The sequence below is a fragment of the Aphelocoma coerulescens genome, chromosome 5 (genome assembly GCF_041296385.1).
Source record: "Aphelocoma coerulescens isolate FSJ_1873_10779 chromosome 5, UR_Acoe_1.0, whole genome shotgun sequence".
In the NCBI taxonomy this organism is placed as follows: domain Eukaryota; kingdom Metazoa; phylum Chordata; class Aves; order Passeriformes; family Corvidae; genus Aphelocoma; species Aphelocoma coerulescens.
Genome location: NC_091019.1, coordinates 15,077,870 through 15,103,344, shown reverse-complemented (window position 1 = coordinate 15,103,344; position 25,475 = coordinate 15,077,870). Strand labels below are relative to the sequence as shown.

Below are 25,475 nucleotides of genomic sequence, written 5' to 3'. Positions count from 1 at the left end.
TTTGTGTTATCCTCAGACAGAACCCCCATGTCACAGTGTTGACCAGTGAGAGCATGATCCATGTGCTATGAATATGGATGTACATTAGCTTCCGTAGGCTGGCACTGATTTTAGAGCAGCTGGCTGACAAGCCACTCTCCTATCTGTACTTCTACTAATCTGGGAAAGAAATAAAATGCAAATGAAATTCACTACCTAGAACCCCAGCTCAGAAACGTGCTAAATATGTGTCAGGTGTTCAGTATAGGCACATGAACTATTGATTCCAGTCCTGTCTCTTTGCAGGCTTTGCAGACCAGGCTAAACCCCTTTTCTGTGGGCTGTGGGGGTACCCTGAGTTATCCTATTTACTGCTGAGCAACTGCACGCTGCAGCTTATGACCAAGTTCATATGCTTTAAACATGAGCAGTCCCACTAACAAAACTCCCTGGATGCTTAACTTTCCCAAAGGACCAGATTCCACATCTAGAATTAGTGATATGATCTATATAGATCTGTCATCTTTTTGTAGCTGATAGTATTAAGGTTTCAGATCATTTTCATCAGAATATAAAAATCAGTGGCTTGAATGCTAATCATTTTGTTGTTTGTATCTACAGTATCAGGTCCTTTAGCCTCTGGCAACTTTTGCTTCTGCTTTAATCCTGAAAAAAAATACTTTCAGCTGTCGGCTTGTATTGTTTCTCCATTCCTTCTGGCTTTCTACAAACAGAAACTGCTTTGCTGAATTTCTGTGGCTCACTCCAGAGAACCATGGACAAACTGGAGGTTTATTGGACTCTTGATGTGCATCTGTTCAGGCTTTTAGTGCTCATGCTAGTTCATCTGATCTCTCCAGCATTGTAAAGTCAAGTCCAAATAGTTAGGAATTTAATGTAGCACCTTGGAATAAAGAATGAGGATGGTCAAATTTGATGTGAGTGAAAATAGAGTTCCTCACTTATTAAAATTATATAGTCATCCATAAAGATATTGTACTGAGACAGTACCTAAATCAGAACTTGATTTGCTTAATATACGTAGCACTGATATAGTAGAAGCAGTTTACCTGAAATTTCGGCCCCTGAACCTGATCAGTTGTACATGGACTGAATCCTGGTTGATCATGTCTCTCTCTGTTTTGTTGCAAGTGAGCTCTGACAAGGTCTATAACATCAGGTTTGTCATCTCCAGCACCAGTCACTTTACATTTATCATCTGATGCTGCTTTATATCTTTGTTTTTCTGATGCTGCAAAGCCTTCTTCCTGGAGGACAGAAAACAAATCCCTCAGAAGTCTGGTCTAAAAAAAGCATCAGTGTCTTTGTTAACTGCTGCTTTCCTGGCTGTACCTCTGCCTCACAGAGCTTTAATAATGCTCTATTTTCTGTGCTAGGACAAACTCTACTGCTGAAACACACAATTGGACAGTAAGAACAAAGGCTTTTCAGAAGCTGTTAGGCTTTGATTAAAAACTTTTCTACTTTGGAAGTCAGGAGGATTTTGTTGACTGCAGTAAGAGGACATCAGCCCCCCAGAGAGCACCTCTGGGAAGCCTGTCTTCTAACTCCACTTGTTTGATGCAGCCTGTATCATATGATAAAACTGCTTCAGCTATCTCAGAGTAGCAATGCATCTTCTGGGTTTAAAATCACCAAGGGCTATTTTACAGGAACAAAATTATGTCATTATACCCTGCATTACCACATTGCATCCACTACTGTGATTCATGCTGCTGCTTTGGGGCTGGAACAAAACAATTCTGTTTTATTATTAGTTTTACCAAACAGCAACTCATGTCGCTTCAGTGCACAGCTCTGACACTGCTAACACAGAGCTTGCCTGCCTGGAGCTCCATACTGGCCTGAAAATTCCTAGGAAATCAATTACAAAGGTGTGCAGTTATGTAACTATGATTATTTAAACAATAAAGTAGACTAGAAATAGAAAGTAAGAACCATGCAGTTGATAAGTTGGTAGGCATCTGCCTAAAGTGAATGCATATAATTGTGAGAATACAAGATGTATTCCAGTATATTCTCTGTTCACCAAGACATGTTATTCATGGATTCATCTCTAAACATGCAAGTTTAGAACATCTGAAGTTTTACTTTACAGTCAGGTCACAGTAGCAAGAGGATGAAGGTACAGAGGAACTAATATTTGATTTCATGTCTAAAATGTATTAACTGTACCCCTGATGCTCTTGTGCAGAGCACTGTTTCTGTTGATCTGACATTCTCTTTCATCTTCCCCTTCTTCCTGTAATTTTTTTTCTTCCTCATTTCTGTGCTTGCATTTTTTAGCATTCATGTTCTGATTATTTTTTCTTCCTAGATTTTCTAAAGCACAAGGGAAACCAGGCCTAAAGAAAAGGGTAGCAATGTTGATCCTAGTTGTGACACAGTTTGCTTACTCTGTATCCCCCAGCTTCAGGGTAGGGATCTGCTGTTTAAACTTGTGGCTTCTAGTGGGGGAGTGAGAGAAAAAACTCAGCAAAGACTGTTTACTAAAGAATCTGCTTTTATCTCTCAGAGACAGAGATTGTCACTATCACAGTTTGATTGGCAGAGCTCAGCACCTTTCCATGGGTTCAACATTGGGTAGATGTCAATGGGCATTTGGCAGCTTTTTGAATTGAAATCTCCATTACTGAATGCTCACATGGCTACTGACAATTATTTCCATTTTACCAAGTAGCTTCAGCCCTTCCTAAGGGCTTGGAATTTTTGTTTTTGTTTCATTACTGGTGAACTTTCCTACCTATCACAAAACTGGTGGATGGCCTTAGGAAGCAGTTAAGTTACAAATAATGTGTTTTTCTTGCCAGGTTCCAGACCATTAACAAGAATATTTTTTTCTATTCAGACATACCTCCTGCTTACATAACTACAGTATTAATACAAATTACCTTACCCTCGATGATGGCTTGAAATCTTGGTCTCTTAGGATTTTCTTCACTGTGAGTTGCCCTCTGGGAGTTTGTTCAATGATTTCAAACCTTGCACACTGATTAGCTGGGGCCACACTGGATATGTCCCCAGTGGAGATGGCTTTGGATTCCAGCTGGCCCTTTGTACATGTGCTGCTACAACTTCCAGATCCTAGGAAGGAGTAAAATTGAATCTAAGAGTGAAACCAGAACTGAAATGGAGAAACATTCATTTCAGAAGAGAGAAAAATGCACTTTAAGCCTGAAAGGAATTCTTTCTGATTATTCTGCATGGACGAGCTATGCAGGTTAATGAAGACGTTAGCATCATAAAAGGCATAGGGAAATGACAGGAAACAGAGAGGAATAGCTGTACTTCCAAATGAAATTAATTGTTCTGGTAGTTTTCCATGGGATGAGTTGCTGAAGGAAGAGCCAGATGAAGCAGCAGAAACATTGGGGAGGGAGAGGAATTGTATCAGAGTCTGATATGCACATTTACAGTACTAATACTGTACTAATACCAATAATCTGCAGGCAGAGTGACTGCCCTGCCCAGAAGACCTCTGAGAGCTGCTTCCCTGTGGGGTTGTTAAAAGGTACCTGAATTACTGGAATGGGACTTCTGGTGGCTTCTTTTCCAGTATTTCCCCTCAGGTCTTGCAGAATCCTTTAGCCTGGGCTTTTCGAGACAGCTGGAGCCTGTGTTAACAGCACTGTCCCCCACAGTACTCTTCATGGGGGATGGCTTCAGGTCCCACTCTGAGCCAGAAGAGGGGGAAGATGTTGCCACAGCTGCAGCTTCTCCTTGCTTTGTGCCTTTCAGTTCTAGAAGACCTGGAGAGGGCTCACTGCTGGACTCTGCCTTTTCAGATTTTTCCGGAAAGACCAGAGACCTGGAGGGAAGAGGCCACCAGGCACCAGCACAGAGATGGCAGCAGCAGATGCACCTTACACAGGCTGATAAACAGATACAACCATCACAGTGGTGGTGGAAATCTGGCCAGCAGGGAGAGCAGAGCAAGCAGTGCTTGGCAAGGCTACGTACAACACAAACAGGAACCAGGGCTGGCTTAGGACTGCAGGGAAAAACACAAGAGTTGGTGTCCTGACTTGGTCTGAGCTTCACCCTGCTGGTGAAGGGCATGTGGATCATCTCCACAATCCTCTCCCAGAGGCTAGGAGGGATCCACAGAGCCACACCACGGGGGAGTTTCACTTTCTTGTCATTCCAGAAATGGACCGTAATTTCTTCATCTTCTGAGGCTGTGAAGAGAAAAAGTAAGCAGCCTTAAGCAGCTGGCCTGCCTGGGCAGTGCACACAGACAGATCAGCCTTTGCAGCTTTATGTACTCTCTCTACTCCTGTCAAAGGGCAGGATCAACTCTTGCCCCTCTCTAACCCCTCACCACAATGTCACAGAGGAGGAGTGGGCAGCATCATTAAAACAACAGGCCTGGCAGCATCTTTCCTCCCAATTTGTCATCAGATGAACAAGTAAACGATGACAGAGTAATTTTTGTTGTTGCTGCCAAAGTTAGCAGTACTGCTCTGAGAATAGTATTTTGGTAAGTCAGTGGAGCTTGACTGTCAGACATGGGAAAAATGAATGAGCTGTTGAAATCTCCTACGTCTGGGTGATAAAATCACCCCCAGATGTACCATTTGGTACAAATGTGAGCACTTAAGCTCAGATGAATGCTTCCTGATAGTTGTCTCACTTGTATCTGTCATGAAAAGGCCACAGTCCTGCACATGGCAGACACAGCCTTGTCCCAGCTACACCCACAGACACAGATGATGACATTTTTATGGGCCACAACTTCCTTAGGGTCAGACTGGTGAGGTTACACACAGATATCCATCAGCAGTCCCATCAGCTCCTGCAAGCTTGGAACACTAAGCTGTAGTCTGTGCACTGCTATTTCTCTGACAGCAGCACTGTGACTAGAGTTTATCCTGACAGCCTCACTTGTGTTCCAGAGGAACAAGAGGAGGAAGATGGCACCACTTTTCTCACCTCGTAAGGGATCCCTTGTCTCAATGCCTGTGAGGACGGTTCCTGGGCCGTACCTGGCCCTATCTGGCTCCCAGGGTGCCAGCACTCTGTCTCCAGGGAGTAAGGAGTGCTTCATCCCATTCACATATTCCAGGATGTCATCCTTAGCTGTTTTTTGCACACACACTGGATGCCTTCCATGTGACACAAGTGGTTCAAACTCTACCAGAAACATGTCTCTTTCACTCTGTTACCAGGAACAAAATAACAATTCCAATGAAAAACAGTCCATAATGTGCCAGGTAATGCAACTTTCACTAGGAGACCATCCTGTGCTTATATGACTAGGCCAAAACAAGCCTGAACAGCAGCTAAAGAGTGTGTGGTGTTAGTTCAGCATTGAGACAACCAGAAAATGCTCCATGAGACTCCCCAGAAAGCAGGATGAGTGAAGCATATGTTCAGATTCACTCCCACTAGGACCTGTATTTTCTTTCCCAAGAGAAAAAGCTATAGGCAGGTGTATTTCACAAACCCTGCTGTGTTTGCCAAGGAACAAGGGACACTGGAGCCATTCAGACCTGTTGTTCAGTCATGTCCAAGTCCTTCCCCATTACATACAACACTAGCTCTGCTTCTTGGGGGGGATTGTTGGGAATTTTTATCTGTCAAGAGGCGTTCTATCAACAATGAGACGAGGTACTTCCCTGTTCTTGAGAAAGAATAGACTCTTTTTTGTGTTAAGTTTGAAGTGCTAACAAACCAATGAATTAAAGCTTTCACTAACCTTTCTGGAAAGACCCAGAGCCATTGGTCTGTGGCTGACTCAAGCTGGACATGTGTACATAACACACAAACCCTTTTTCCTGTGCTGTTGATGGGTCTGTGTCTACACAAAACAGCAGCCCCTACGCTGCTGGCAGCAGCACTCGGGCTGGCTGAGCCTGGCTCAGTGCCCAGCGCCAGCACAAGCACAGGGCTGCTCAGGCACCTGCTGGCCTGGTGATCTCTAATCTCATCAGCTGAACCAAAAACTGCTACACTGAACCAGGTAGTGTGTGAGGACTGCTCCCTGTTACACATCCTCTCAGCTACCACACAGCAACCACCACTCACCTCCATCTCCTCTTTTACTGTACCACGGTAATAAAATCCATCTTGTTCCCCTCTCACCAGCACAGGCACGTTGCTGTCTAGGCCCCCTGATCCCCCCAGTCTCTTCCATGCTGGGCCTGGGGAGGGGAGGCAGTGGCTAATCCATTGACACCTCGAAGAAAAGAAAATGGGTCAGCCCTGAAAGAAATAGATTCTGTAGGTCACAAAGAAAATAATCTTGTAAGATTTAAGAACTGGAACACTCCACCTCATTTTGTAGCACTCCCACAGGCCAAATCGCGTGGGAAGAAACAGAAAACTTGCTTGTGCTGGGATAATTCCTTGATTTTGCGAAAAACACGTCAGTGCCTGCTTTTACTCAGATTCCTTTGCTTTTGGGGTTACAGGAAGTGAGCCAGGGGCATGCTGGAATCCTAGGCCAGCATTACCTGCACCAGCCCCTTTGCTGTTTACACGGCAAGACAATGCAACCCTTCAGATCAGGAGAAAGGATCCATCTCCAGTAGGTGCATTCCAGAATGCTGGAGCTGATGGTTTACACTGGAGCATTCCGGGAACAGCAAAACAGAGAAGTAAACAACAAAGCTGTGGTTGATGACAGGTTCTAGTTCAAAACTGGGAAAATAATTGCCTGTCACAAAGCATTAGAAACATTTCATGGAAGACGGCTGCTAATGCAAGATGTGTTTATTTATCCCAATAATATTAAAGGAATGTTTCTTTGAGAAGAGGCTTACTCAGGCTTTGCTCTTCATAATCTCCAAGGTAGCAAATGACTTTAGTTAATACATCTAAAAAACTGCCAGTGAGGGATGGGAAAGCTCAAATGATGTTTAAGCTGCTAATTTATTAGTCTGACACACCAGCCTGGTTTATCCTAATAGATACCATGGAAAAAAACAAATCATAGACTTTAACAGGAACTTGATTTTACCTCTGGGGGGTGAGGGGCTCAGCAATCCAGGCAGGGTACATGACAAAAGAGCTCCTGCAGCAGGGATTAACTGTAGATATGGCACTGGAACATGAGAACTTGTCTGGAGCTGGCCTCACACTGCAATACCTCTGACCCCTGGGCAGGGACCCTTCCAAACGAGCCATTCTTGGAAAAGCTGCTACCTGCAGGACTCGGTTGTGATCTGTTGGATGAAAAGAGACAATGTACTGACATTTCTAACAAGCACATGCTGTCCAGTGTACCTCAAGAACCCAGTAATTTTGATTAATTGTTTATTTTTGTTTAAAAACACTGAATTCAAAATATTCAGACTGGCATTTGGCCAGATGAACCCACATGACTGACTTCAGTTATCTTCACTCACCCAAATCCTAACCTGGAAAAAGGGCAGAAACACCCAAGGAAACTACAAATGCCGTGCAAATCCCCAGGAAAATAATAACTTTTACCTCCCTCCAACATTTGTTTCCCTCTGTAACACCCAGCTCTCTTTTCCTATACCTACACTCTTCCTTTAAAGCTTTCCTGTACACAGACCCAGCCAAACCTTCCCTGTTTTACAAGCTGAGACAGAAATTACAGCTGAAGTTGACAAGCTGAGTAAACATGACAGGTTTTGAACTTGATGTTAGATTACATTTTCCTGTTATTTATAGTGATGTATTAAGAGGAAATATTTTGATCTTTCAGCTGTCCTGTCACGTTTTATTAAGAGTAGGATTATGGCTTGCAACGAGAAAGAATGAGATGCTCAGATGTGACAAGTGATAACTATTCAGAGGCTGTCACAGTAAGATCAATGATGTGATGCTATCTCTGGTAATTTCAAAAGATGTAGTAGACTACCTTCCATTAATATTTTCTTTTAAAACATTGCTTAGACACACTTAGGATAAAATTTGCATGGAAATTCAACAACATATAAAATTTAAGTGCTTAATTTATTTTACAAAATGCAGTTTAAGCACTCATGTTTAGATGATATTTTGTCTCTTGTCTAAGAAATATGATCTGCAAGTCCTTTTTATGGAGACTGCCAGATTTCTATGTTATTTCAGAAAACTAGCACAGCAAACCCAGAAAGAAGAGTGGATTAACTGCTGCAAAATCCATCTTTAAGTCAGCAAAACAGCACAATACATCCACTTATTTCATGACTGCACAAACTCCTGTTATAAACCAAAACAAGATGGAATCAGTAATACTTTGCAAAGAAAGGAAACTATCACTTCTGCATTAAAGCACATTTTAACACCATTCAGCTGAGAGTAGGGACCCCTGTTTCTACACAAAACAGTGCATTGACAAAGGCAATTGTGCTGTTTTTTCTGGATAACTCCAAGTACTTTGGCACAGCAGTATTTCAGACTTACCAGCTAGTGGTAACACTGCATCTGGTCCATTTGGATTTAGTCTGACTGCAGAAACCTCACCCTTTTGCCTGTTGGACACAGGAAGCCTTTTGCTGCCAGTGTTTCCCAGTTGCTATGGAGGTTGCCACAGTTGTTACTTCCAGGACTGGACATCCTGACCTTACTGGTTAAAACCCAGCAGAAAGTGACTGCAGAGAGGACCATTTGACTGCCACACATTTGCTCAATTTTCACTCCCCATGGATGCACTGTACTGCAGGACTGCAGGGGCATGGAAGGCATTTTAAGAGAGCTCAGTGTCCTCCAGGCTTCTGCCTATGATTGCAGGGTGAAAAACAGCATCAAAGTTACAGTTCAGATTAAGGAAAATTTTAAAAAAAGCTTACCACCACAGGGTGTGACAAATAAATTGGTTTGAAATGTGCACAGAAAGGTTAAAGCTGAGACAAACCAAGGTCAAATCACTTTACAACTTTCTCCTTTCACAGGAAGTGGGAAGGATTCATGAATTCTACCCCTCTCTTACAAAGTGCCTATCAAAAATATGTCATATTATAATGCAGAAATCTATGTGTTAACCTCTGCTGTGATCCCTAATTTTCATTTTCTCCTTAGGAGAAAGACAAAGAGTCGACATTTGTGGGTTGATTTTTTTGTTTGGTTGGTTTTGTGTTTTTTTGCGGGGAAGAGGGGCTTGGAATACTGAATTGCCGTTTCTTAGGCAGGTTTCAATGCACTGCTATAAAAACAACGTAACACGGAGGGATGACTGCAGGTAGGGAGAAGGATACATCACTTAGGAAGTCTGTAACCATTTTTTTTTTGTACATTCTACTGCACAGCCAGCCTACATGCTCTCACACTGTCAGCAGAATATTTAGTATCAATGATTCCCTTACACAGAGTAAATGTTAAGGACACTTTACCAGTTACAAGCTAAACTCTCTTCATCACCTCCACACAGTTCTACTTTATAACACTTAACTGAAACCATCAGCAGTACAGAGGAACAGACTGGGAGGTTGGGAAGGACCACTCCAGACCTCAGTGACTATTAGTCAAAATCCCAAAAAGTTCCTTTTGCAGGAGTATTTTTATGCCCATGGCCAAAACCTTGCCAGCTCTCTTTATACTGTGTATTGTGTAACCAGTCCTAGCAATTTTTAAGGGCACTGACATCTATAGAAGAATCCAATTTTCAATAAAAATTATGCAAAGTCAAAAGTTTTCAATGTGATTAAAATATTCAATAATAAGAAAATGATGGAACAGCACTTGCAAAACTTCATGCTCTTCCTATGTTCAGTAACTCTGCTTCAGAGACCTCCTACCCTACTCTATTTTTCACCCTTTTAAACTAAATTATCCTTTCTGTTGGCATCTAACAACACTCCTTGGAACCTTTAAAAGGGTATATTTTAAAATAAACACTGGCAATTAGACTGAATATTTTAAGGAAGTGCATGTGAGAGTAAACCAGCACTATTAGAGAAAATGAGAAGAATTTCAGTCCCATAAGTAGAAAGATTTTATTTTAAAGCATGCAGGTTGTGATGATACATACAGTTACTTCACACATATAGGTGTTACATTTTTAGCTTGGTGACAAATTTAGAAATGCATTCTGATTTTCATGAATTAACTTAGGTCATTCGGCTGAGATTTCCCAGCTGTCTTTCTCATATCTAAGTGTAGTTACTATCTGCAACATTAAAGCTCTTGTGTGGGCTGACACTGACGTGTGCCACGATCTGCTCCTAGGAAGTGCCAGGAACAAGCACGTCATTAACATAGTGGCTACTACATTCCCAGACAGGATGCCTCTGGCTTGCCTTGGAACGCTTTAGATCGTCTTCAAAAACTGGGTTTGTTTGTGAGTGGCTTTAGGTGCTTGGTTTGGCTCCATGACACCTTTTCCTGCCACCACAGATTCAGTGCACAGCACAGACTGGAGGCACCTAATGTACTTTATAGCAGCACGGAGGGTCTCCACTTTGCTGAGCCGCTTCTCCAAGTATTCCTTCGGCAGGTGGTGCCTCAGCCTGGCGTAGCCTTCATTGACACACTTAACACGCTGCCTTTCCCTCTCATTCCTCCTCCTGATGAAAGCTGACCCATAGGAGTACTCACTTCTGTGGAGACTGGAATGGGGCATTTGGTAGGGAAAGGGGCAGGGCTCACTGTAGAAGGTCTCCGTGATGAGATGCTCCGACATGAAAGGAAGGAATGACAAATCTTCAGACAAAGGGACCTGGTTTGGTGTTTCTGGGTACACGTGAAACGTGACCAGTGGGTCTGCACAGAAAGGCCTTGCCAGCTGGATGTGCTGAGCCTCAGCACAGATGAGGTTACAGTAGCTTTTGCCATCCATCAGGTTCTGCATTTAGCCTGGAAACACATAAATTACAGAATACTTTGAACAACTCACACTGAACAGTAGAAAAAACTCACCTGGACTCACCAACGCTAGGCCTTGCTGACAGTTTCCAGAGGACATTTTTTAATGCATTTGTGACATTTCAGAATGGTGTTGGAAGATTAGGTAGAAGAGAAAACGTCCCACTTGAAAAGTACAAGGTGCAAGTCAGTCACCTGATTAAATTAATACACAATAGATATTAATAAAGCCACTGAAGTTTCCTGAAGGAAACAGCAAGCAGTCTCCTTTCACCTCAGCTTTAAAAACTAAGAGAATCTACCTATATGTATTCCACATAGGTCTGGCTTGCTCCAAATTCACCAAAACTTACATGTCTACAGCAACAAATAAAGCAGGCCAACATCTGAGGCATCCTCCCCACTCCCGTTCCCTCCCTGAAAAACCGTCAATCTACAATTCCAGTAAAAGACTCCCTATTCATACCAAAGAGCCTTCAAAGACAAATTATTTTTCTCTCTATTCACTTGATGCCTCATTCAATATATCATCCAAATAAGATGGAAAATTTGTGCAGAGAATGGATCTCAGTCTTAATTCCATGTCTGTCAGGTATTACATCCACTCATACAAAGATTTACAAGAAGTTTAGAGAATTTAGAAAGACGAGAGAATTTCTACTAAATCTGACAACATCTCCTTGGGTCCTCATGCTCCTTCTGTACTCACCTGCAGATTAAACACAGACATGAAATACTAAAAACAATCCTACTGCTGGAGGGCTAAGAAATAAACAATTTATTAAAGGAAAAATGCATGTCCTAGTAATACAAAGAAGGGATGGCACACAGTTGTTAGGGCCCTGCTAGAAACCTGTAAATCAGACTGGCCGACCCTCACACCCTCTCTTCAGAGCAGCATTACAGCAGGTGTAACTACTCAAATCACTCTGGTATGTTTATTACAAAGATAATCTTGCAGTGGTTTATAAGAAGCTCCATTATAGTGCCTTCCCAATATCATTATTCAAACAGCTAAAGATCAGCCTAAGTGCTGAGAATGTAATGACTGTTACCTAATAGCTACTTAAAATACATTTGAAATAACCAGTTAATTTTTAAAGAATCACTGTGAGCCATCCTCACAGAATGCAAGCAATACTTGCTTACACAGAATGGATCCAAAAATGCTCTTACCATCCACTGGTACATCCATACATTGCTGTCTAAAGCACTTAGGTTCTATTAAATCCTCTAAAATGGAAACCACACCTGAACATTAAACTAGGTTACTAGAAACTTCTGGATTCCATACTCACAGAAATCTGGCAGAGCTTCAAACGTTCCAATCACAGTTCCATAACATAAAAGGGATTCCCTTAATCCTTCACAAGGATATGGGGATAATGTAATGTTTTCTAATGTCTTCATACCTGCCATATTTATACTGAGAATTTTTACTTCATATGGACCTATTCCCACAACATATTCTATGAAAATGCCTCTGTATGCAGAGTTGTCTCTTTTTTTAACGCACACAGATTTCACAACAGAAATCCTGTGAGTGAAGAACTCATTTATAGCTGCTAGGCATGAGTGGGAGTCACATGCATCTTAAACAGGTACTTCTGTAGGTAGGCTAAAAGCATGAACACACATCCATTTCACGTTAATATATGCATGCAAAAAAATTCAGGTGAATATACACTCTTCATAAAATGAAAATACTAGACAGCCAACTTTCCCTTTTCTACTTACACAGGTTGGGTTATTGCCTAAAAACTTTCTACTGCTAACAACTTAAAAACACTGAGGAAGCAAAGTCTGCTACATAGCAAAAAAAAAAAATTACAGCACAACATCACTCCAGAGCAAGACCCCAAAACCAGCACAACCCCTCAAGAAGAGATACTTGCAGTATTTGTTGCTTAGTACTGACATCTCTGCCGTGTAACAGTGTTACATAAACCAGTTACTTGCTGCCTCAACACCTGCACAAAGTGCAAAATGCAAGTGTTAGGAACATTTTCCTGTTAGACTAGAGACTCACCAATCTTCAGATGAAAGTAAAATCCAGGGAAACAAGATGTGCTCTCATAAGTGTGATGAATACCTGAAAATGTCTGAATGATATTAAAAAAAAAAAAATAAGAAGTTATTCCATTTTTCTTACGTCTTATTAAATAGGTTATAAATTAAACAGGATTCATTAAAAGGCTATGAAAACACTGTTAGTAAATGGCTGGTAGAAGTGATTTACAAGAACATTGATATTAAGTGAAGATCTGTGGCTAGATAACAGCAACATGCAAGTCTCTTACCTGAATTATGTAGCTTGTTCCACTGAGTCAATGACTACTGCAATTTATAGTCAATTGACAACATGCAAAGTAGCTTACAGTTAGATCTGCTCATTTCTGGTTGGGCTTTTCCACCCACACCACAGCTATGATGGCAACAAAACTTGGCATTAAGGGCTAGAAATTTTGAAACTGTAATTGAACACATCCAGATTACCTGAAAAAGTAATCAGGAATGTGGTTTGTTCACTTCCTGTTTGCATTCTTTTGCAGACTACTACAGTACAGTAATGAAAATACAAAGCAGTATTTTCATTTATTGGCATTTTGTACTCTAATGTCTAAATATAACAATCAGTTAGAATTTTGGTAAATATTCACTATCAAGGCATAAGCAAACTAATTTTCATAGCTTCATTTTAAACACGGAAGAACAGCATTTATTTAGAAATTTGTTATGGATTTCTCTCCACTAGAGGTGAGGACACATATTATTAGTCAGCATAATGCCTTTAAATTTAATCATTATACCTGTAATTTTGGAAATTCTTTCAGTGTTAACTGTAACATCATATACAAGGTGAATATATATAAGAAGAGAAGATTTGAAAACAGTGAGCAAACAGTAGCAAGACAAGTTTTGCTTAAAAAGAGAAACAGTATGGAATCTATAATGCAATGTGTACAGGTACATAGATGCTACATGTATCAGTATACAGCTGTCCAATTGTACAAGTGCAAGGAAATAAGACACCTCTCTTCAAAATTCCCACATTTTACAGGATTGACACTTAAGACTATCTCACTGTTCGGCCCTTCTATCGATCAAAGTATCACCACACAAAAAAGTCCAAACCCAAACTAGTTTAGCTTAAAACTTTCAGAAGACACTCTAAGATTAGAAATACCTGTACTACCAAAAGATATACATACATTCAGTCCTGCTCCTTGTGACTGTCATTCATCAAGGAAAGAAAGCTTCACCTTCTGCTGCCCCTCTGTGGGCCATAGTACTGTACTCAGCCTCCTCCTTCCCACACCAGCTTCAGGCCTCACAGGAAAGGCAGCCAAGAGGTAGAACAACTCCCAGGACTGGTAGACAGGGAGATATTCAACAGACAAAGCATGTATTCCACAAACAGGTTGCATTCTTTTTCTTTAGTGGACCCTAAGTACATCAGTGTCATAACCAGTAACCAAACACCACCAACTGAACAACTTCCCACTCATCAGGGCAATGTTGAACACAGAAACTGAACCCAAGCCTGAATTTATTTTTCTTAACCTTGTGCATTTTTTTTTTTATTTAAAGCAAGAATCCTGTGAATCCACCAAGTCATCACCTGCTTTAAATCCCTCCAGATTAACTCAGTTCTGGAAGTCTACAGGACTGACATGAAAACAAAGCTCTGTACCCACAGAAGAGCTCAGTCAGTAGAGATGTTGTTATGGGGCAACTGTGTTTGCAGCCCTAACCTGGCAGAGCTATGAGCACAGGTACCATCTGTCCCCCAGGCATGGACTAAGCAAGCCAAAACTGCACCCAGAAACAGAGTATTCCTCCATGTACCACCTCCTTCCCCACTGGAACTGAAAACTGTAACACAATAATGTAACTGCATGTGCACAGCTACATCTGAGTCAGGGATTAAAAACTTCTTTCAATTAGCAATTTGATGAGCCTTATTTTACCTAATCACTGAACAAGTGCGTTTCTACTCTGAAGCGTTTTTAGAGAAGTGCTTTTATGGATGGAACGTACATGCAGCATAATGAGGGAGAAAAATGATGACAAACTGATACTGCAGATCCATTTTTCAAAAATCGGTTTTATCTTTAATTGTTACATTCCAAAGGGGATATATGAAAGTTAGTAATCTAGCAACTGTATAACCTCTGAAGAGAGATGAGTACAGAGTCACAGATAAAAAAATACACCTAACTCCCAAGATGACAGGTGCTAGAGAAGGTATGTGCCTTACACCATCGATCCAGACAAATGCAGGAAGATTTTTATAATAAATATTTCATCATATACTAACTCCTGAGACTTCACCCATGAAAAGAAAGGGAAAGATTTCTTTTTAAGATCTATCATACACCTACAATATATTAAGCTATTAAAGCAAAATAGAACAAAATGTCAACAGTCTTGAATGTGCACTGCATTTGAATTTATCTACATCACAGTACTTGAAATATGCAGCTCCAGGAGTCAGTGTCCACTTATGTTTTGCCTTAAATCTGCAGACATCACTTGCCATACAAGCATCTTGAAAGTACGAGTGCAAGAAACCAAATGATGAACACAGCCAGCAGGGTTTCATTCTCTGAGACCAAAACTACACTGCAAGATTTCAATTTCCAGTACCTAGCATCAATCAGCAGAAAATCCAAGTATATTTACAAAAGGTCTTTACATAAAGTGATTAGTGAGTTGTAAGCAATTACTGTGTTCCCAGGTACTTTTTAACCACATAAATAGTAGAGAGAAATATATAGTTAAAAACCACCATAAAGTCACAACTGTAAGTAATGTACCACAGTGGCAACCCAAGGTATCTTAAGGTTTGTTTTCTTTTCAGTTTTGTTAGTAAAAGCCATTTGAAAACATAAAGATTTAAACTTTTGGTTAACTAATCTTTTTAAACTGCTTCCACTCCAGTACATTCCTTCAAAGTTCAAATACTTCTTTAATTTTTCTTTTTTTTTTTTTTTTTTAAATCAATAACAAATCATTCAAGAAAACTCCTCTGAATTGGCAGGATCAGGAAGACTTCTGTCAGCTCTTTCCACTACTAGTGCACATCCCTGGAGTTCCTTCCCTGAGCCCCAATTAGCTCAGCACAACGTGACGGTCGAAGACCGATTTGCGCTGCTCCTGGACCTGCAGTTTCCAGCGCTGCTGGGCGTACTCCACTTTGTTCAGCACGTTGGCGCGGCTCCGCGAGCGGGCCAGCACGTCGTGGGCGTTTGCAAAAGGCTGGTGGTCCTGGAACAGCAAAAATCCACAGTTACACCTCAGCAGTTCCAGCTACAAGAGTCTCTTGTGTCGTTACAGTCCACGGGATGTGGGGTTTGGTTCGGTGTCGTCTTTTTTTTAAGGTAAACGAGAGGTTCCAACAAGCTGGTCAGTAACAACGACCAAGAGAGGTTTTGAATTGTTGGAACCGTACTTCAGTTTCTCATTCACAGGAACTTCCACAGGTTTCCCAAGTACACCACACTTCTTTGTACTATCCATTGCCTGCTGCCCAGAGACATCATGGTGAGCTGCAGGATCAGACCCACAGTCTTGCATCCATTAGCAACTGGAGGGACAGCAGCCCAGAGCAGAACCAGGCACCCCACTACTGTAGGGAATGCACTTCACAACTGAATCAGAGTCAGTGCTCTGCCAGCTCCTGGCCATTTCCTGCCAGGCACTTCAGGATGTTCACACACAGCTTCTATATCAAACCAACACACTCTGCTGTTTACCAAACTAAGCCCATTGTGCTGAGCTGTCTGAAGGCACAGTGTCAATACAGCTGTTTAAGTGACAGAGCCCAACAAAAACCAAGTGCTTGTTTAACGTTTACTCTGTCTTCTAACAGTACCTGCAAGGCTTTATTTTCTGCTAACAGTAAGAGTTGGAACTGAACTTCTTATTTGGCTATCAAACTGTTTGGACAAAATCATGCTGCTAAAGCTATGCCAGAAAGCATCATATATACAATGCATAATGAAAAATAACATAATTATGTCCTGTATTAAATAACTGTCTTTTTGTATACCTACATTTCACATTCCTTTTATTTTTTTCCATAACACTTTTTTTCAGAAGACATTCACATTAATGGATGCTTTATTTGTGATATGACTGTGTAGAGCAGCTCAATGACAATTCTCAGCTGTACAGAGATTATTATTAATGATACCTATTGAAACGATTGCTCTAAGTCCCAAAGCCACAATGAGCATTAAAAAAATATGCTCACAGAGAACAAGAGAGTATCCCTGATCAAAAGAGCTGTCATCTCACCATAAAAAGTTATACAGCTGGATATACCTAGAACGGGCACTTAACAGGAAACAGGTCACTTCATTCACAGGGGAAAAAAAACATAACAGCAACACATGGTTTTCATGGTTTTCTACTGTAGAACACATGGTGGGAAAACACAGGACAGTCTAGATGGTAGTGGCCTTCCTGACAAACAAGACTCTCAGCTCCCAGGCTAGCTACTGTCAATTTCTATGTAGACAATAAGGGGAAAAAAGAATTTAAAAGGAAAGAGGGCTAAGGAAGTGGCTTACATTGATCAGTTGTCACTGTCACCAATGGGCAACAAGAAAGAGTGAACACACTGCCCTGAAATTCAGCCACAAAATCCATGGATATGGTATTTTTGAAGTGTGACAAGAATACCTCAAGAACTTGCAAAAGGAAAGGCAAGGATGGGAATCATTCATACGGGACCTTAAATTATGTTATGTTCACAGAACAGCTACAGCAAAACATGACATTGGTTAAGATGGATCCAGACTTTAAGGTAAATTCATTCTGCAGTTAACCTGAACTCTGCCATGGGACTTATTTCACTTCTTCCACCTACAATCAAAAGACTAACTCACATTTGGAGGCATTAAGACAATTTATCTAAGGTATAAATTTGTCTGGGGTATAGCATACAGCATAAGCTCACTTAATTCAAGTAGGAACTGCCCAATTTGCCATAAGAATTTCAAGAGAGAGTTATTCAAATACCTTTTTTCAGAAAAGAAAAAACCAAAACTCAACCCAAAATCCTTCCAGAGGTAACTGGGAAAATCTTATGTTGTCATTACAAAGACAGTTGAAACATGTCTACATGTAATACACGGGGAAGTTCGGAAACAGTGGGACATAATCATCAGCCATCTTCACTCAAAAAGGTGTTTCTGTTTGGCAAGGGGGTAATTAAGTATTCAAAATTAGGCACTTTCCCAGGTAATAGTTTTTGTCAGCTATGCTGTATGTACCTTGATTTCACAACAAAAATATGTGATTGTTACCCAGTGCTAGAGATTGGAACGGTCAGTAATGACAGGAAACCACGTCATTAACAGACTACTCCCCTTCTCCCAAAAGAAGCTCTCCTGATCTGTTGGAATATATTGCCACATTTTGATTTCTGGCTGTAATACTAAGAAATTATTTCAGCATCCATTACTATTTTACTTCATTATAGCAATTTCTTCTTGAAGTTTTAGCATCAGGAAACTCAAACTGGAACAATAAAAGATGCAACTCCCATACTTTCTTTTTGTAGAGAGCAATCTAAGCAGTAAGCACTTCACATAAAAATGATCACTGGAAAGACTGGATCACTAATTCTTAAAAAGTTGTACTCCTCTATATTCTTACCTCTATTCCTACACTGTTTCTTCTCTGCGAAAACAATCTGTGCCTAGAGCAGGTGGAACTGAAGCAGTTCTCACCTTACTACTTTCCAGCCCAGTGAAAAATGAGAGTGGCTTCACAGAAGTCATCACACAGCTCTCTCTTCCTCTCCCAGCATAGCCTGGCAATAAAAGCTGCTCACCCCAAATAATTATTTGTCAACCAACCATCCCAATCTTTACACTAACCAAGTGCTCAGAGTCTGGTGAACTCACCCCGATGTCTTCATCGCTTTGTATGAGCTGTGAATGTCCAAGGAGACGCCTCTTCAGTATAGGTTCCACCAGGGTAAGGTACACCATGTACAGAAGAAGTAGGCCCAAAATAGACAGGTATATGATGATTGTCACCTACATAACACAAGCACAGTTTATGCCAAGATTGTGACATTCGCCCCCAGCCTCACAACAGGCAGCATGGACCAAAAGATGAGTACAGGCAAAGTTTGATCTACGGTAGTGTCATCAGATGACTTAAAATCCAGAAAGAGAGGAAAACCAATAAACTACAACATGGTATTAAAAGGGTTTAGGGCAGCTTGAAACAGTGAGACCCTGCAAAGAATCGTATGCTATCCCTCTTAAAACAATTCGGTGTTACAAACCTCACTTCAACCAAGACAACTGTACAGTCTGGCCATTCAACTTGTGACAAATTTGGGGCGTCACCCAATGATCTCCCATTCCCTAGCACAGACCTGCATTCAGTCACCAAGCAAAATGGGAAGGCAAAACAAAATACCAAACTTCTAAAATCCCAAAATAAAGTAGTCTGTGTTGTCAAAAACCAAAAGATATACTGCAGCCTTTTCACACCAGTCCAGGCCTCAATGACTCCAATGGGACAGGAATGTGAAGAACACAGAAAATATCTGTTAGAACAAATGTGGGTAAAGAAAATTTATAGCAAGCAAGTAAGGCAGCTGAGTAATGAGAGGCCCTCTGAAATAATAAGGAAAACAAAGCCCAAAGCTTGACAAAATATCTTCGAATACTCAAAATTTTAGCAAGTGTGAAGTCTGATCTCAAAAGCAGAGATCTTCAACAAAGGGTATCAGGTTCACTTCTTCAGCTAAAGTTTGATGCTATTGTTACTGCTCAAGATTGTGAGCAACTACTACAGAAAAAGTTACATTTTAGACTGCCTTAGAAAAGTTTTCCTTTTAAAAATAGTATTTCTCTGAAAGACAACAGACATATTTACTAAACAGTTGAAGTCTTTAACATATGCCAACAGAATTATACCACTTACCTTAATTGTGACTGAGCTTCTCTCCTCATATTTGCACTCACAACGTAAACAATATGCTTCTACATCAGGTCCAGGGACAGGCATAGGCTCCACCACATGGAGACAATCACTGGGGAAACACAGAAACTGCCCAGTCAGTTTTGAGCTGCCTTTAGCTGGGCTGTTCCACTCTGCCGCAGGAGGTGAGAAGCCACCTTTGCTTAAGTTCAGTTGTTCTAAATTTCAGGTATAAATAAATCACTGTGCCACAGTTATTTCACTTCAACGAGAAATTCAGCTACTGACAAGCTGCTAAACAAGTTCTAAGATCTTTCTAACTCAATACAGTGTCTTCATTTTTCGTGAAAGTATTAAAGCTGTTAGCAGAACAAGTCCAAGGATATGAATCCAGCACAAATGCATCATTTGACACCGACATCACGGATAAAAGTAAATTCCAGCTACTAATTCTTTCTTCTTTCTTCACCATACTGTATTCCCTCCTTTCAGTATCTGAAAGGAGCTTAGCCTCTCTTTGACATTCATGAACTGAATTTCTTTTTTCTTGTCATCACAAGGTACAGACATTGCAAAAAAAATTTTAAAAAAAGGAAGTCAGACGGGTTGTTCCTCTAAGCAGCAAGATGGTGAATAAAGAGCATTCAGCTTTCAGCAAAAGCATTTGACTTAAAAGATTACCACATGTAAGTCAGTCCCCTGTGGAAAACTCTGGTTGACAATATTATGGGCACTCTATACCACAGCACTAAAATCCAGCTGCCACGAGACAGCTGCTTCCAACAACAACTTATGTAATGCTGGTCCTTCTGCTGACTCAGGGTGTTATTCAGAGTTCAATCCCCCTGGGTCCCTGCAGAGCACTGACAGAACCAAAATCCTATTCCACCTTTCTCCTGGTTACCTCAGAGTTGGCACAGTCAGCAGCAGGTAGGGAAACAAAAGGCCTGGAGTGACAGCAGCAGCCTGGGACTCAACACTCTACTGGGCTAAATTACAACACTGCAAACACTCAGCCAGGCACCAGCTCATCTCTCCTGTGCTCTTTGTATTTCTTCTTCATAGCTGCAACTGCTGAGTGCCACCTCACAGCCTCTGGAGGGGAGTGGAGGGTTTATTTTTCTCATTTATGTGAAAGCAGAATTACATTCTCCTCTGTGGAAGAATGCAGCACTCAAGCTACAAAACCAAAAATCAAGATATAATCTGTGCAATTGCTGTTCCTATGACTGAAAGCTTGCATCAATACACTGCACAAGTATAGTAGAAATCTTATATGCTGCTTAAGTACAGTAGTAAGTCTGTTACTGAGAAGATAAAAAATATTAATATCAGAACTTTTTCCTCTCCGAGTCAGAGTTTCAAGTTGCTAAAAAAGGGCAATATCTACTGGAATTGCATAAAACTCCAGAAACAACAGTCCCTCAGTCCCTAAATGACAGGATGGGTTTGAAGAGCAGAGCAAGCAAAGACAATACTCCCAAGTCCCAGTTCCAGGTTTGTGCTCCCTTGCCTTTACACCATTCCAAACCACTGGATTCAAGATACACTACTTTGTTCCCTTCCACTACTTCTAAGTCTAAATAAACAATTAAACATGCAAGCAAGCAAACCAAAACAGAAGACAGGGCATAAACTACAGGGTTTAAGCCTCGTCCCTTGCTAGAGCTGAATTCTGGAGTACTTTTGAAAGAAAAGCTCCAGTAAGTTATGAAAACACTCTACTTTGTCCTGGCACCAGCATAGGAGATTCTCATGTAATGACTACAGGACAAGTATTTAACCAGTAAGACTTATTATCATTTTGCTTGTGCCACACACACTCACCAGTCTTTCTGTGAAACATTTTTGTTGTAAATATGGCCTGAATGGTCCTTGTAAGGAGGGCAGATGCATTTACACCGGACATCCTCAGAATTCTAAAAGTAAAGTAAACATCATGCTTAGAACAAATTATCATCAGTTATTATATTAGTTATATTATCAGGGCTACAGAAAGCATTCTTCACATAATACTTGAAATATTTAACACAAACTACTTGCAAGTATCTTTGAACAGTCTTACTCAGGACTTCCTACAAGTGTAGGAACAACCCTTCAGAAATACTAAGAGAGTAGAGCAATTTGTCAAGTAACAGTATTATTTGACATAGAAACACATTCTCAAGGGGAAAAAATGGAGTTTAAGCTCATTCCTCTTTTTAAGAAAAACTACACATGCAGAAATTGCTGATGGTGATGACTCAACTATCCAGCTTATGAGGACAGCTGCTTAACAGACACAGTGATGAGCTTAAAATGAATGAAACAATACTAAACTTATTTTAGCAAATAATAAGAGAAGGGATGAACGTGGCTCCTCTAAAGTTCATGGCAATTTCCAGTGGCGTTACCAAAGAATGTGTGAACAAGGATTGATAATGAACTTCTACACTGAACAGCCAAGTCAGAGTAACACTACATGGGCATAGGTCAGCTGGAAAACCTTGAGTGCACTAGCACAGAATCACAGAAAGGAGTGGGCTGGAAGGGACCTTAAAGATCATCTAGTTCCAACTCCACTGCCACAGGCAGGGACACCTTCCACTAGACCCGACTGCTCAAAGCCCCATCCAGCCTGGCTTTGAACACTGCTAGGGTCGGGGCACCCTCAGCTTCTCTGGACAACCTGTGTCAGTGTCTCAGCATCTTCACAGAGAAGAATTTCTTCCTGATATCCAATCTAAACCTACCCTCTTTCAGTTTAAAACCATTCCCCCTTGTCCTGACACTGCCTGCCCGTGTTCTTCTCCGTCTCTCTTACAGACTTCAGGTACTACAAGGTTTCAGGTAGTGCAATTAGGTCACCCCGGAGCCTCCTCTTTTCCAGACTAAACAATCCTAATTCCCTCAGGTTTTCCTCACAGGAGAGGTGCTCCACCCCTGTGATCATCGGTCATGGCCTCCCCTGGACTCGCTCCAACAGCTCCATGTCCTTCCTGTGCTCGGGACTCCAGAGCTGAATGCAGCACTGCAGGTGGGTCTCAGGAGAGCACGTAAATCCACACCGTAATCTACACACCATATAGCAAACCACTCGCCTCAGAGAAGTCAAGCAGCTGATTACCGCTGAAAAGCAGAAAATTCAGACACGCGGGCACTCTGACTGGAGAAGACACGGTGTTCTCTGCCCGTCACAGAGAACTACGGTAATAGCCCCAAATATTAACCCAGAAGGACCAAGAGAAGAGCGCTTGCACCTAGCGCGGGTGAGGCGGCCGGAGCTGGGTGAGGCCGGGCAGCGACCGCGGAGCTGCGGCGGGCAGCGGGGCTCAGCCGGGCCCAGCTCCGGCAGCCTCGGGAACAGCAGCTCCATCGCCACCCGTAGCTCTGTGTGACGGCGTCCCCGGGCACCGCGGCAAAGCGACATCAACGGCGACGAGCGTGAGGCGAGCGCAGCAACCGGGGCTGGCGCCGAGGCCGCGCCGCCGGGCTCTGCTCCTCCGCCGAGCGGGGCAGGGCAGCACCCCCACAAAACCACTGCCGCCGGCCTTCCCCTACAGCCGGCCGGGGAAGCAGTGGGGCCGGGAAGGCGGAACGACCCGCGGGAACCGAGCGCCCGGCGGAGGGAGGGCCCGGTACCGGGAGCACCACCGTGACCCGTCCCCTCCTCCCCGCTCACCTTGGCCTCGGCGCCCAGGCCTGCCAGCGCGGCCAGCAGCAGCAGCGAGCAGAGGCGCGCCCCGCGAGCCGCCATGTCGGGCCCCGCCGCTCTGTGGCCGCTTTATCGCCGCTTGTCGCCGCCGGGCCGCCGCCGGGCCCCCGCCGCCATCACTTCCGCCTGCCGCCGCCCTCACGTGGGGCGCCGTCCGCTCGCGATGGCGGCCCCGCGGGAACGGCGGCGCCGAAGGATGGTTCCGGGGCGCGGGCCGGCCGCAGAAAAATATTCCTAGAACCATGGAATCATCAGGATTGGAAGAGACTTCCGAGATCATCCAGTCCGACCACCAACCCAGCACTGTAACCACTAAACCAAATTAGAGCCAAATCCAGAAGCCCCTTGAACATCTCCAGGGACAGTGACTCCACCACCTCCCTGGGCAACATATTCCAATGCCTGACCACGCTGACAGTGAAAAGCTTTTTCTGATACCTAATCTGAATATCCCCTGTGTCAGTTTAAGGCTATTTCCTCGGCTCCTCTCACTGCAGGCACGGCAGAAGAGACCAGCTCCTCACTGCACCCTCCTTTCAGGCAGGTGTGGGAGGGACGAGGTCTCTCCTGAGCCTGCTCTTCTCCAGGCTAAACAAACCTATCTCTCTCTGCCACTCCTTATAAGACATATTTCCTAAGCCTTTCAGGAGCCTTGTTACCCTTCTCTGGACACATGTTAGGATCAACATGTCTTTTTTTTAAAGAGAGGTTAGGCTGATGGGCCTGTAGTTCCCCCAATATTGGAATATTGGAATGGCTTAGAAGGGATGATTAGTACCACTCTAAATGATGTGTGAGTAGCATACAATCCAGTTTTTGTACATCTGAACATACAGTTATGTAAATCTACATGCATGTTATAGACAGCTGTTTTTCTGAGAAGACATCACTAAAATCCAGCAATGTTCTCCATTTGTCATGTCATTGTCAATTATTTCCACCCAAGAGCTGTGTTCACCTTCTTGCAGAGGGCAGCCAACCTTGGTGAGAAGCAGCGTTTCCAGCTGTGCTCCCTAAGACCTGGCAGACCAAGCAGTCTATGAGTCTTCCCTACTTGTGTAGGAACCCCAAACCTACCTGATGCAGCCAGGGCTGGATGGATCCAGCCTGTCCCTGGTGCAGCAGCCACTGCTGAATAAGGGTTTGAGCCCAGCCTGGAAAACAGCTTGGGCTTGTCTCAGCTCCTCTGACACCTTCACAGAGGAACAGCAGGCTGTGTGACTCAACCCATTTATTCCTTCTCCTCCTTTTCACACCTTCTGTCTTTCTTGTAGCCATTCCTGTACCAGAAGAGAGCCTGCAAGAAAAGTGGAGAGGGACTACAAGAGCAGGTAGTGACAGGACAAAGGGAATGGCTTCAGACTGAGAGTAGGTTTAGATTAGATATTAAGAATAAATTTTTTACCTTGGAGGTGTTGAGGGACTGGAACAGGTTGCCCAGAGAAGATGTGGATGCCCCATCCTTGATAGTGTTCAAGCTGCCAGGTTGGATGGAGCTCTGAGCAGCCTGGTCTAGTGGAAAGTGTCCCTGCCCATGGCAGGGGAATTGGAACTAGGAGGATATTTAAGGTCCCTTCCAACCCAATCCATTCTGCAATTCCATGGTTCTCTGTCTAAATTGCTCAGTAACAAAACTGTACATGGCTGAAACCTGCTCTGTTTCCCCTCTCCCTCCCCAGCCCCCACTTGGTGGCTGTAATTTCATAATCCTTTAGATTCAGCAGACTTTTCAACTGTGCTATTCACTCCTTCCTAATACAATAGGTTATGTAATCCTAGCAGTGCATCAGACATCTCAGGAAAGGAGCTCGAGTTACTATGGAAACACAAAACACCTTTTTTTAAAATTCAGGGGAAATTGCCAGCAGACTGTAATGAGCATACATCAGGTTTCAGCCTTAGCCAAACAATTTGTCTATTTAATGACTGTATCTGCAATGGAAGTGTTTTGAAGCGTGAAGGTGGCTCTGTGTCTTCCCCACCACCCACAGCCGTAGTCTACGATGGGCAGGTTGACTGCTGAGTTGAAAAACATGCTGAATCTTTAGAAAAACACAGATCACATTTTGAGCTG

The 25,475-nt window shown here is 42.5% G+C and overlaps 3 protein-coding genes across 4 annotated transcripts; all 3 read right to left on the bottom strand.

Moving 5' to 3' along the window:
* Positions 1-134: 134 nt before the first annotated feature.
* C5H11orf16 (chromosome 5 C11orf16 homolog) lies at positions 135-8,398 on the bottom strand. The gene is made up of 8 exons (XM_069015918.1): positions 8,359-8,398; positions 6,962-7,166; positions 6,028-6,178; positions 4,933-5,158; positions 3,516-4,178; positions 2,897-3,084; positions 1,050-1,247; positions 135-883 (listed from the first exon to the last, which is right to left on the bottom strand). Exons 2-8 carry the CDS (start codon positions 7,126-7,128, stop codon positions 872-874), a joined length of 1,605 nt encoding a protein of 534 aa, XP_068872019.1. The 5' UTR covers positions 7,129-7,166; positions 8,359-8,398; the 3' UTR covers positions 135-871.
* A 1,478-nt stretch (positions 8,399-9,876) lies between these two features.
* On the bottom strand, positions 9,877-14,750 carry ASCL3 (achaete-scute family bHLH transcription factor 3). 2 transcript variants are annotated; one of them, XM_069016780.1, is made up of 2 exons: positions 12,785-14,750; positions 9,877-10,746 (listed from the first exon to the last, which is right to left on the bottom strand). In XM_069016780.1, the coding sequence occupies exon 2, from the start codon at positions 10,739-10,741 to the stop codon at positions 10,202-10,204; it is 540 nt and encodes a 179-aa protein (XP_068872881.1). In that variant the 5' UTR covers positions 10,742-10,746; positions 12,785-14,750; the 3' UTR covers positions 9,877-10,201. The 2 variants fall into 2 exon arrangements, with proteins under 2 accessions (XP_068872881.1, XP_068872882.1); XM_069016781.1 differs by lacking the exon at positions 12,785-14,750 and adding an exon at positions 11,465-12,772.
* Positions 14,751-14,843: 93 nt separating this feature from the next.
* Positions 14,844-23,553, bottom strand: TMEM9B (TMEM9 domain family member B). Its single transcript, XM_069016779.1, has 5 exons — positions 23,369-23,553; positions 21,535-21,626; positions 19,711-19,819; positions 18,675-18,809; positions 14,844-16,026 (listed from the first exon to the last, which is right to left on the bottom strand). Exons 1-5 carry the CDS (start codon positions 23,441-23,443, stop codon positions 15,871-15,873), a joined length of 567 nt encoding a protein of 188 aa, XP_068872880.1. The 5' UTR covers positions 23,444-23,553; the 3' UTR covers positions 14,844-15,870.
* Positions 23,554-25,475: the final 1,922 nt, after the last annotated feature.

What these genes read in the sequence shown, in the direction of transcription:
- ASCL3 (XM_069016780.1), bottom strand. Translation starts at nt 10,741, where the DNA reads ATGCAGAACCTGATGGATGGCAAAAGCTACTGTAACCTCATCTGTGCT.
- TMEM9B (XM_069016779.1), bottom strand. Translation starts at nt 23,443, where the DNA reads ATGGCGGCTCGCGGGGCGCGCCTCTGCTCGCTGCTGCTGCTGGCCGCG. An exon ending in AATGTTTCACAGAAAGACTG is followed by an intron (nt 19,820 to 21,534) that starts GTGAGTGTGTGT and finishes GTGTTTCCCCAG; the next exon opens with TGATTGTCTCCATGTGGTGG. An exon ending in AAAGCGATGAAGACATCGGG is followed by an intron (nt 16,027 to 18,674) that starts GTGAGTTCACCA and finishes TTGCTGTTCCAG; the next exon opens with GACCACCAGCCTTTTGCAAA.
- C5H11orf16 (XM_069015918.1), bottom strand. Translation starts at nt 7,128, where the DNA reads ATGGCTCGTTTGGAAGGGTCCCTGCCCAGGGGTCAGAGGTATTGCAGT. An exon ending in GTCCCATTCCAGTAATTCAG is followed by an intron (nt 3,085 to 3,515) that starts GTACCTTTTAAC and finishes ACTCCTTCCTAG; the next exon opens with GATCTGGAAGTTGTAGCAGC. An exon ending in ATTTCAAGCCATCATCGAGG is followed by an intron (nt 1,248 to 2,896) that starts GTAAGGTAATTT and finishes TCTGTCCTCCAG; the next exon opens with GAAGAAGGCTTTGCAGCATC.